Here is a 12,976-nt window from a genome sequence, read left to right on the forward strand (position 1 = left end):
CAAAGATGTGCAGGTTAGGTGGATTGGCCATGATAAATTGCCCTTAATGCCCAAAAAGATCAGGTTGGGTTATGGGGAGACGTTGGAGATGTGGGTTAAGTGGGGTGCTCTTTCCAAGGGCCGGTGCAGACTTAATGGGCCGAATGGCCTCCTTCTACACTGTAAATTCTATGATTCTATGGTTATTGGGGTAAAGGCAGGAAATTGGGGGAAATTCACACCTCCAAGCTTTGTCAGGTGCAAAAAACAAATGTTAGCTTTTTTTTGGTCTGTTTTCAGATGCTGATGGCTGTGTGTTTTTGACAATATCTGGTCTTATTTCAGATGCTTCTCACCCCCCCCCCCCCCCTCCTTTATTTTAGGGATGACAGTTCGTCATCTTTCCCTGGCTGGTGACCAACTGAAAGGTATATTTTATTTCCCGTCTTAGGTGCCTGAGAACAAGAAGTGGCTCTGTGTCTACATACAGGTCCGGTCCACTCCTCTCCCCTATCCTCAGCAGGGAGCACGCCCTCCCTCTCTTGTCTCCCACTCCAGCACCGTATCTACCTCCAAGCACTCTGCGGACGGAAGTGTGTGCCGGGTGCATTGTGGAGCCGAGTTCCAGATTGGAGGAGTGAGGTTGGAGTGGGGAGGGGAGAGGAGGAGAGAGGTGGGGGGGAAGCAATAAAATAATATGGCAACCCGGCAGCTGCGGAACGTGAGGAGGCCGGCAACAGCAGCAGATGTGGCAATGCAAAGATGTCAGGACAGGCAATAGGCAGCGGCGGAGGAAGAAGATCGAGAGAGCAATCGAATAGAGAGAGTGAGAGGGGAGGAATCGTTAAGTAAATCGCAGCAGGAAGAATCGGAGGAGCGCGATCCTCCCCTCCGGCAGGCAGGCAGGCAGACTGAGGGTGCGCGGCGGCGGCGGCGACGGGAGCTGACAGCTGGAGCCACCGTGTAAACAGTGAGGGAGACGCTTCCCGCTCCACACACACACACAGCAGCACCGTGGCAACCAGCTCTCCCAGCACACTGGGTGGAAAAGAAAACAAACACAGACTGTATATAGACACAGAATATTCTGCTGGAAATGAGGTAAGATTTAATCATCTAACCTAACGCCCTCCCCTCCCAACCCGTCGACCCGGCAGGTCTGATTCTGAGATTTGAAGTAGGGCAAGAAAATAAGACAAAAGTAAAAAAATAAATAAATGAGCAACAATGATTCAGCAGCAGGGTTCATTTAGAATTGCTGAGGAGAGAATGCGTTCACGATCAAAAAGGATGAGTTTTTTTTAATTGCTTTTGGTTATTGTGTGTGTGTGTTTTAAACATCTCTGCTCTAATGTTCACCAGTCAGTCAGAGGTCCAGGGGCTGCTCTGTCTCTGTGAGACCCCCCCCCCCCCCCCTTATCCAGTTTGTCTCTAGGGTGGTTCCCCTGCTGCTTTTAGCCTCTCGTCTGCTGCCAGTGCAGTTGGCCTGTTTGGACTCCACACACACAGGCAGCACACATGTTTCAACACCAAGCAATCCGTGTGTTATTCTATCGGGCATTCAGCCCCATGCCCCCCCCCCCCCCCCCCAAACCGGCCATCGCCAAGACAACCCTCTCCTTAATAAAGCCCTTTCGCGCACAGTGTGTCTGACAACTGCCCCAGTCATGGGGCTGGACTTTAAGTCTCAACCCCAGCTATTAATTAGATGTGAAATGAATACCTCTCCTGGCAGTAATTGTGTTTAATGACACGCTTTGATGAAGTTGTCGGGCAGATGCGGTGAGCGGTAACGCGGCACTCCTGTGGCTGGGTCGGGGGTCGGCCGGGTTGACAGGACAGCATGTTGGGTTTTGCAGAGGAGGAGCCAGACAGTGGCAGTGACATAACTTCAGTCTACAACATAAGCGGCATGGCTGTCGCCTCGTTCTTGTTATCCGGGACCAAGCGGGCGATATTGAACATTCATTCATACCAGGTAAATAAAGCAAGATTGCCCGCCCTCCCATGATTGCCAGTCTTCGAGGGCTGATGTGGGGACCAACTGTTATGGGCTGGGCACAGGCATTCTGACATTGAGCACCATCTGCCAGTGAAAGCTTGTGGCCGGAGACCTTGCCTCGTGCTTCAGACTATGGATCACCACAAGAAAAAAACCCAAGAGCATACATTTTTAAAACAAAACTTTATTGCGGTTTTTTGGTTTGTCACTTTGATTTAAAAAGAAATAATTAAAAGGAAGGCCAGTCTTGTGCGGGTCATGTTTGGATGTTGATTTTGGAGATCTTTTGCCCCCAAATTGTTACCTATAGCAGCATAAAAGTTTGTACCATATAAATGCACTCGACTGGGATCCTACAGGTCAGATTATTTCTTTAAAAAAATACTTTAATGGAAAATAGGTTAGCACACTTAAACTTTTCAAGAAGGAGTTAGATTTGGTTTTGGGACTAAAGGGATCAAAGGATATGGGGGTGGGGGGTGTAGGAACAGGTTACTGTGTTGAATGATCAGCCATGATCATATCGAGTGGCGGAGCAGGCTTGAAGGGCTGAATGGCCTCTTATTTTCTATATTTCTAAATGCCACATTGCAAAACGGTCTTGGTGCTTGGTAAGGTTTCCTTCTACAGTCTTCCACCATATATTCTCTCACGGGAAATGCTGGTCCAGCATTTTCACAGTAACTTCATTGCAGTGTTACTGTAAGCCTACTTCTGACACGAATAAAGATTATTATAATTATTTGTTGCCCATCCCTAATTGCCCTTGAGAAGGTGGTGGTGAGCCAATTTCTTGAACTGCTGCAGTCCACGGGGGTGGGGGGGTGGTGGTGGTGGTGGTGGTGGGGGGGGGGGGCACGGGGGTGGGGGGGTGGTGGGGGGGGGGGGACCGGACTTACAGGTGGTGGTGTTCCTTTGCATCTGCTGCCCACGTCCTTCTACGTTGTAGAGGTTAAGGGTTATGGCAACTGCTGCCAAAGGAGGCTTGACAAGTAGATGCAGTGAATCTTATATATGGTGTACACGAGTGGAGGGAATGCTTAAGGTGGGGGATGGAGTGCCAATCAAGTGGGCTGCTTTGTCCTGGATGGTGTCAAGCTTCTTAAGTATTATTGGAGCTGCACTTATCTAGGTAAGCGTAGAGTATTCCATCATTCTTTTGACATATGCCTTATAGATGGTGGCAGGCTTTGGGGAGTATTGAGGTGAGTTATTTGCCACAAAATTCCCCAGGATGTAGATAGTGGGGCATTCAATGATGGTACTGCCGTTGAATGTCAAGGAGAGATGGTTATTTCTGGCAATGGTTATTGTCTGGCACTTCTGGCACAAACGTTACTTGCCCAAGCCTGATATTGTCCAGGTCCTGAATATTGTACAGGTGCGTATTGGACACCAATTGCCTCAGGATCTGAGCAGTCACAAATGGTACTGAACATTGTTCAATCATCAGTGAACATCCCCACGCCTGACCTCATGATGGAGCGAGGGTAAATGATGAAGCAGCTGAAAATGGTTGGGCTCAGGACACTACCCTGAGGAACTCTTGCAGTGGATATCATGGAACTAAGATGATTGTGGATGATGCTAAAATAGGTGGGAAAGCAGGCTGTGAAGAGGAGATAAAGATTTTACAGATAAGCTAGGAGATTGGGCCAAAATTTGGCAGATGGAGTTTAATGTAGATATGCGTGAGGTTATCCATTATGGCCGAAAAAATGGAAAGGCAAATTATTATCTAAATGGAAAGCAGATTCAAGATGTGTCTGGGCAGAGGCATCTGTATGTATTTGTTCATGAATCACAGAAAGTTGGCATGCAGGTACAGCATGTAATTAAAAAAGCAAATGGAATGTTTGCGTTTATTGCAAAAGGATTGGAGTATAAAAGTAGAGAAGTGTTGTTGCAATTGTATAGGGTGTTGGTGAGACCACATCTGGAGTATTGTGTCCAGTTTTGGTCACCTTATTTGAAGAAGGATGTGGTGGCATTGGAGGCATTTCAGAGGGGTTTCGCCAGATTGATTCCGGGGATGAAAGGGTTGACGTCTGAGGAGAGATTAAACAGTTTGGGCTTATTCTCACAAGTTGTATAAAATACTAAATGGGATTGATAAAGTAAACGTAGACCAAATGTTCCCTTGTGGGGAAATGTAGAACGAGAAGTCACAGATATAGGTTGAGAGGCGGTAGATTTAGAACTGAGATGAGGAGAAACTATTTCTTGCAGAGGGTGGTGAATTTGTGGAACTCGCTACCCCATAGTCCGGTGGTATCTGAGTCATTAAATGGTTTCAAGAAAGAGATAGATATATTCTTGGTTTTAATAAACGGGTTAAAGGGATATGGGCAAAAGGTGAGAAGATATATTTGAGACCAGGCAGAGATCAGCCGTGATCTGATTGAATGACGGAGCAGGCTCGAAGGGCTGAATTGCCTACTTCTTCTAATTCCTATAATCCTATGTTGACCATCACCAACCACAACAATCTTTCTTTGTGTTAGGTGAACACAAAGTTTTGTAGCCATCTGGAATGGCCACTTCCAACTAGGTACAGAGCAACTCGCAAAAACTGATGGGTAAAATGGACAAGCCAAGAATCATGCAGGCTCAGAGCCTGAAATGCATATTTGTCAGCAAAGTCCAGACGGCATTGAAACTCCATCCCATTAGCATGTTAATCAGGCCGATTAGCAGGTGATGGCCCATCTTCCCCAAAACAAAGGACTGGTACTCCAGCAACCGGGACAGTCCCAGACATTTTAGCGCCACTCCCAGTCCAAGGGAAACGCAAACAACGGGGTCAGTGACCGCTTGGGACACGCCCAGCTATCGAGATCCCTGCCCACTTATTGGCTACGGAATCAAACAGAGTGATCATGGATCACCCAATTAGTAAGGTCCAAATCGAAGGACGGCCCAAAAGAGCGCGAAAACCCCCCGAGTATAAAAGAAGAGTTTGCCATATGTGCACTCTCTTTTGGCTTTGGTATCCCGGTCACGGCCATTGCCAACTGCAGCAACACCAGAAGCAATGCCCACTACCAGACAGATGAGCCCAGCTGAGCAGCAGTTACCATTTTGAACCCAAGAGATCCAGAATTGAACAGCGGCCACTGTTTCCTGACCTAAGCCGGGTGCCTGAAGTTAAGTACCGGTTGTCTTAGTAATAGGTGTAGTTGACTAGTAATGTTTATGTTGCATGACTGATTGTATGAAAATAAAGTACCCTTGACCTTGAACTAACTAACTGGTGTTTGGCTCTTTGATCGATAGCCGGTTGAAACGTGTGGTGGTATCATTCGATACCTGGCGACTCTAAGCGTTCGGACATAGACAATATAGAAAGAAGGCAAATTAACTGATTGCCCTAATTGGAACAGAGCCACAGAAAAGACCAAGTAGTAGAGAAAACGCAAAACAGTTTCCCCCCCGTTTCCCACTGACGTCAGTTTTTCTAGGGCTTCTTGATGATTCTTGGTAAAATGCTTCCTTAATTCCAGGGCAGTCACTCTCACCTCACCTCTTGCATTCAGCTCTTTTGTCAATGTTTGGAAGAAGGCTGTAATGAGGCCTGGAGCTGTTGCCCTGGTGGAACTCAAACTGAGCACCAGTGAGCAGGGTAATGCTGTATAATGCTACTTATTAGTACTGTTGAAGAAAAGGTTCCATCACTTTGTTAATAATTGAAAGTAAACTGAAGGGGCAGCAATTAGCTGGTTTGGATTTGTCCTGCTTTTTGTGTACCCGCCATATCTAGGCAATTTTCCACATTGTGGACTGGGTCCCAGTGTTGTAGCTATACGACATCTTGGCTAGGGGCACAGCTAGTTCTAGTTTGTAAGTCTTCAGTGTTTCTCCTGGAATGTTGTCAGGGCCCATAGCCTTTGCAGTATCCAGTGCCCTCAGCCATTTTTTGACATTACATGGAATGATTTGAATTGGCTGAAGATTGGCATCAAGATGCTGGGGATCTCTGGCGGAAGCTTGGATGGATCATCTACTGGGAACTTCTGACTAAAGGTACTTGCAAATGCTTTAACCTTGTCTTTTGCACTGATATAGTGAGCTCCCTTATCATTGAGGATGGGATATGTAAGGAGCTTCCTCCTACAGTTAATTGTTTAATCGTCCACCACCGTTCATTACTGGATGTGGCAGCCTGGAGAGCTTTGATCTTAACTTCTGGTTGTGGGATGCTTAGCCCTGTTTATTGCTTGTTGATTTCGCTGTTTGGTATGCAAGTAGTCCTGTGTTGTGGGGCTAATCCTGCCATGCACTCTTTCATTAAAGCAGGGTTGATTCCCTAAACAGATGGGTTTTTGCAATTGAGAAAGTCCAATGGACGATAGTTTCATGATCACTACGATAGGACTAGCTTTGTAGCTTTTAATTCCAGGTTTATTAATTAATTCGGGTGGCACAGTGTTTAGCACTGCTGCCTCACAGCGCAAGGGTTTGATTCCGACCTCGGGTGACTGTGTGGAGTTTGTACGTTCTTCCCGTGTCTGCATGGGCTTCCTCCGGGTGCTCCGGTTTCCTCCCACAGTCCAAAGATGTGTAGGTTAGGTACATTGGCCATGCTAAATTGCCCCTAGGTAGGGTTATGGGCATAGGGTGGGGGATGGGGCCTATGTGGGATGCCCTTTCAGAGGGTCGGTGCAGACTCAATGGGCCGAATGGCCTCCTTTTTCACTGTAGGGATTCTATGAATTGAATTAAAATTTTATCAGTCGCCATAGTGCGATTTCAACCCATGTCTCCAGTGCAAGGACACATGCCAGTACATTCGATTGGGCCTCTGGATTACTAGTCCAGTGAGGTTATCACTATGTCACCCCAACCCCATTGATGAAAGCTGGGAATATAAAAATACATTAATTATTCAATTATACTCTGATTCCTATATTATTCCATGTGTAATGAAAGTAGTGCAACCCTTAGCAAAGTCAGGGGAATATATTTTAGTGCATATTTAAATAATACTTGAAATACAAATATCTTTCATAATTCAGCAAAACAATTTTTAAAGTGAGATCATTGACAATAAATAGCAGGCAATGATATCTGGCAGCTGTGGGAGACAGGGTCAGATCTTCAAGAGTGTTTTCTACCGACAATCTTGGGAGTTTAAGACTCATTCTGAAGACATGAGGCAGAGGGATACTTGTGAGTACTTGGAGATCAGCAACCAAAGTAAAAAGGTCAGAGGGTGAAAATTTCAGCAGCACAGAGGAACAGATCTAGAGCTAGCTGCGCAAATAAATTTGAATGGGCCATTTAGAGAGAAATTAATAGAATAGGATGTATTTGGAAAGAGCAAGTGAATAAAATCTGAAGGGGAAAAGAGGTCAAATTGGCAAATAAATAAACGTGGACAGAATAATACTTCCAGCCCTTTATGCCTCCGCATTTCTTCCCTTCCCCCAAGAGTGACAAGCCATGTTAAGCTTGTCCATGGCAGTCACTTGCACCACACCCATTTGCCCATTCCTGTACGAGGCTAGACAGTGGGTTTTGGCAACATATTTGTTATTGGCAGTGTTTCAACAAAGTCAGATCCTGCCCTCACCCAACAACCACAAACTCCAGTGAGGATCACTGGGTAGCTATTAGCAGCAGCAATTGATTTTTGTTTTGCCTTCACTGAAGGCTCCCACTACTGCCTTGGTTGAAACCAGTTAGTTCACCACAAACCAGAGATCAAAGCAGAAATCTTCCTTGTCTGAACAGTTCAGGCGTACAACGGTTCAGTTTATTGAACAACTGAGCAATGGGAGATTACAGGATGTAATTTTAAGTGAATAAGTTTACTGTTATAAATCATTTTGGAGTTGCAATTGTGTGTATGGCTTATTAATAATTAATGTATTGTTAAGAGATTCCTTTGGTGGATTAAGAAAGCAGTTAACCACTTTGTGTTAAATGACTGCATTCCTTCTTTAAAATATCAATCATTGTAATGCATTTATACATTTGGCACTAAGACTTGTGCCTTTATTATTACATTATTGTCTACTTTACACATTCACATCTTATGCCTTTCTGTGATCAAAAAGGCAAACTGGTGTTTTGTTTACAAGGTTCTGTTGGTGTTGCTCTTTAACTTCTGATTAAGAGGTCCATGAGAGTGCAAGGATTTTATCTGCTTTCTAATTTTTCCTCCCTTCTTGAGGCTAGTGCCTCCATGAAGCTGAAATGGGAATTTATAACATAGGTATTGGGAGTGCATACTGTTATCATATCTTCTGGGTGGCACGGTAGCACAGTGATTAGTACTGTTGCTTCACAGCGCCAGGGTCCCAGGTTCGATTCCGGCTTGGGTCACTGTCTGCAGAGTCTGTACGTTCTTCCTGTGTCTGCGTGGATTTCCTCCGGGTGCCTTGGTTTCCTCCCACAAGTCCCGAAAGATGTCCTTGTTCGGTGAATTGGACATTCTGAATTCTCCCTCAGTGTACCCGGACAGGCACCGACATGTGGCGACTAGGGGATTTTCACAGTAATTTCATTGTAGTGTTAATGTAACCCTACTGGTGACAATAATAAAGATTTTTATTATTCTGCCATACAATCCCTGGGTCATAATTTCAATAGATAATTTGGGACCACATCTTGTGGTAGTCTTGAATATCTTTTGAAACAAAAAATGCATCCTCACATAAATTCCTTGCAAGGTAGCAGGCCTCCCAATCTGAGCAACTGTCTATCTATTGTTTCAGCCTTGTTTTAGAAAATTGTCATTTAATCTTGGTTCCTACTTCCCAGAACCAAATACCTTCAATAGAAGGTACTTTGCACCATTAGTGGAGTTGAAAAGTAGGGAGCACTGGGACCAGTGTGACACTTTCACATCAAGCCTCAAGAACATCAAAAAGATGAGAGGCAAGTCTCCTTGAATTGAATTTAAAATATTGAATTGATGCCTTTTTTAAATCTGGAGGATTACATTTAATAAAACATAGACAAGAAGTATCACTAGCTCCACAAACAGTGTTTTGCTGAAATATACTGGCGTGTAAGATTCCACTATTATTACTGATGCTTCTGTGGAGAGGACTTAATTGAATATAGCCCAAAACCGATGATGAATACTCAGTCCCAAAATCTGTGTGGTATTGTCTGTTTACAATAAAATATGTTACCCAAAAATGGATTATGTAGATATAATGAGGTGCAATGATTGATGTTCTAACATCAGTATTGGAAGATTGTAGTTTGATTTTTGAATGAAAACAGAGTGTTATAGAGTGGGACAGGAAGCTGAACATTATTGTCAGGTTGATTTTCTAAATGCCCATTAAGTGCCTGAGACACCAATACGAAGGGAAATATTGCAAATGCTGGAAATACTCAGCAGGGCAGGCAGAGTCTGTGGAAAGAAACAGGGTTAATGTCTCAGTCCTGAAGCATTGGGTGGAATCCTCTGGCCCTTCCCGCTGATGCGATCCTCCACTGCAGGTTTCCCAACAATGGCACGGGTGAGGAATGTAAGTTGCCATCAACTGTGGCAGGACTGGAAGATCCGGCTGACGGCGAACCGCCTCTGCTGAGTCAAAACCCGCCCTGGGCTGGAGAATTCCGCCCATGAACTCTGTTTCTCTCCACGGATGTTACCTGACTTACTGAATATCTGTAGCATTTTCGGTTTTTATGCCTGAGAGATTGGTTTGTACTTGCATGAACATCGTAGGGCGTATAATTGAGCATCAGAATGCCTAAACTATTGCCACTGGCAGGTTATCAGACTATCTAATCTTGATCCAATGGACCAGTATGAATTCTGAAGTTATACAGAGCATTATTGTTGAAACCTTTTTGGATTAAGGAAAGCAAGCTAAATTGCAGTTACCTAAATTGGTGTAAAACCTATGGATTTGTACCTGAGAAAAATGCTTGCTCCATATTCTACAATGGAAATGTGTTTTCTTGTGATCTATGTGCTGACTGATATTCTATTCCTTATTTGTTTGCTTTGTTGTATTATGAGCCATTGGAGAGTCAGTGTTAATGTGGCATTCAAAGACCCACCAGTAATATTGAACTAAGTTTGATGGACTATGTCCTGTGTGACTACCTCAACTAAATTATACCACCTCAACAGACCAAAAGTATTGATAAATTAAATATTTTTAAATAAAGTGCAAATCTGCTTCCAAAATATTGAGATGGTGAAATATCTTGATGCCTTTTTGCATGTTTTAATCCTCAATGAGTGCAAATGGTTGATGTGCTTTGTGAGGAAATTTCTTGTGCCTTGTGTCCTGACAGGATTCTGATGCCAAAACATGCAGGATGCACATTTTAGATACCTCGCTTATAATTATGTGGCAGCATGAAATGGTTCATTATGCCACCAAGTGACAGTAGTTTCAGTGCAATGACATATTAAATACACCCACACTAAGGCGCTAAAAATAAATAGAATTCAATTCTTCATTTGAGGGTATTTTTACACCAATATGGAATGCAGTGATTTTAAATATGTTCCAATAATTAAGACAATATAGTGCAGCAGATATTCTGTACTGTGCTTTCATGTTCTTGAATTTACTTTGGTAGCAACTTTTTTTAAACTGTAAAATTAACCATTTAACAGCTTTAAATTTATTTACATTTGTGGGCTGTGGCAACATTTTGGCACCAGTTATTACAAGTTATCCATTTGGTATGATTTTTGCAGAATATTGTGATTTATGTGTAAAGATTTGTTTTGTGCACGGGTGTGAGTTTCCACAACCCCCCCGCCCCCGCATGTTTTCCAGTGGCAGAGGTGGGATCTTCCAGTAAGGCTGATTGTCTACGGGGTTTTATGTGACCCGCATCCTCTGTCACTAGGGAGTCTGTGGGGGGCGGGGTGGTGTCGCCATCGGGGCGGGAAGGGCCGGAAAATTTCAGCCTACATTCTGCTCAGTAACAATTAGTGCTAAAATATACAGTCATAAAAGAGAGGCTTTTTAAAAGAAAGCTACAAAGGCCATTTGTTGCTCAAACGGTTAAAAATTAACATCTGCATGGTAGCAGAACAAAACTTTCAAAAACCAGCAGGTTCAACCAGAGGTTTTCCACTAGTTAGACATGCAAATAGTCCATGTATAGTAAAGAGGAGGAACATTCTCCAAACAGACAGCAAGTATAAAGGATCATTTGGGCACAAAAGCAGTCAAACAAATTGTATTCAAATCGAGCTCTGTTCCATTCGACCATAGAACAATCAAAAAGGCATTAACCAATATGAACTGATGAACAAAACATTCCAAAAATGGAAGTGTTTGACAAATGCTAAAGGAATGAAATGTTTATTTCAGTTGAACACCATAAAAGGAACAAAGTCTAAACATCGCAGGTTGTAAAAGCTTACAGAACAGAGCTTTAAATGGAAGTGTTTATTTCAGCAAGAAGTAATTTTTTTAAAAATTGTCATTTTAAAGGCTAACTGTGCATACCTTAATTGTTATTTTGCTGCTGTTCTAAATTGATGGCATTCGATGATGTAACACCAAATGAGTTGTATCTTTGAAAATTTACTGCAAATAACTACATGATGTTCTTTGCAGTTGTTCTTTGCAATTCCCGTCAAACTTCTTTCTACAAGCTTTGTTGTCCCACTTAGCTTCACTCTCTAACCCCTGAATTGACCGTAACAATGCAATATTACTTATCAATTTGGATTAATCCTGGCAATGACTTTATTCTGATACTCTCATACCCTGCTTGTGGCCATGGCTCACTTTGATCAGCTTGGTTTCTATTTACATGATAAAATTGGTTTAATGTTTATAAACCCTGCATAGGTGAGATGTGAAAATATTCTGAAAATACAGGTATGTACTCAAGATTTTCCTGTGCGTTAAGTTATAGTACATGTTGCATTTTTATGGTCTAAGATACAGGATGGGATCTTCAGGCTCCTGTGGCGTGTTTTCTGGCATCTGAGCATGCCATTGGTCGGCAGAGGGATCTCCCGGTCCCGTCGATGTCTACGCCGTTTTGTGTGGCTCGCCTGTCCCATTGCCAGGGAACGCATCACAGGCTTGGGGGGCGGGGTCACCTTCGGTGAGACCACAATCCATTGGCGGGAAGGCCCATAAATCCCGCCCATAATTTATTTAAACTTCGTGTTTATTTAAACTTATTCGTAAGTTTGTAAATTTCTAAATGTCATTCGAAAACATTTATACCTTTGTGTAACATGCAGCGTTCAGTCAAATTTGAGTGAATACATTGTCACAAAAATGTCTTTATTTTTGAAAAGTGATTTTTTTAAACTTTAAACTGACTGGAAAATTAGTACTTTAAAAAATGAGACCGCCAACCGTTTTTAAAATGCGAGGTCGCCTTCCAAGGTAAAGATGAGAAAAACGAACAAGAAACCGCTCCGAAGTGTGAAGAGAAAGATATTTCAAAGGAAATCAACAGACATCAGAACCCAACACTCTAACTAAGGAATAGATTAAAAATGCAAAGTGCTGAATTTGAATCAACAGTAAAGTCAATGGGAACTGGAAACCAGCCAGTTACACCCAAAGACACGCAAAACCTACGGTGGAGGATGAAATAACCCCATCTCCCGTAGTTTCTATCCTGAAATGTGTCAAGAGTTTCTGAGATGAATGTGATTACTTGTTCTACAACAATGTCTCAAGACATGTTGAGCAAATTCCTTTTTTTTGCAAATATAGGAGGTTTTTAAGAACTGGTATTTTGCCAAGCCAGACACAGAGAGAAGTAATCGGTGTCATCTGGAAAAACTGCTGAAGGGAGCAGTAAGGAATCTCTCTCTCTCTCACTCTCTCTCTCAAGTTAAGAGAAGAATAAAGAACAATACAGCACAGGAACTGGCCCTTGGGCCCTCCAAGCCTGCGCCGACCATGGTACCTGCCTAAACTAAAACCATCCGCACTTACAGAGTCCGTGGGGGCGATTCTCCGAGCCCCACGCCGGGCCGAAGAATCGCCACGACGCCCCGGCGCGTGATTCTCCGAGGTGTGGAGAATC

The 12,976-nt window shown here is 43.4% G+C and overlaps 1 protein-coding gene across 3 annotated transcripts in view; it reads left to right on the forward strand.

Moving 5' to 3' along the window:
• The first annotated feature begins 639 nt into the window (after positions 1-639).
• Positions 640-12,976, forward strand: part of LOC140402859 (ena/VASP-like protein) — a 421,629-nt gene continuing 409,292 nt past the window's right edge. The window contains exon 1 of one of the 3 annotated variants that reach the window (XM_072490493.1): positions 640-1,080. Coding sequence is in view for 1 of the 3 variants with exons in the window: in XM_072490507.1 (XP_072346608.1) it covers positions 1,076-1,080 (5 nt within the window). In the remaining 2 variants the exon portion in view is untranslated. Of the gene's footprint in view, positions 1,081-1,799; positions 1,958-12,976 lie in introns of those variants that run through there. The other 2 variants (XM_072490507.1, XM_072490514.1) reach the window with 2 other exon arrangements.

The sequence above is a fragment of the Scyliorhinus torazame genome, chromosome 2 (genome assembly GCF_047496885.1).
Source record: "Scyliorhinus torazame isolate Kashiwa2021f chromosome 2, sScyTor2.1, whole genome shotgun sequence".
Lineage (NCBI taxonomy): Eukaryota > Metazoa > Chordata > Chondrichthyes > Carcharhiniformes > Scyliorhinidae > Scyliorhinus > Scyliorhinus torazame.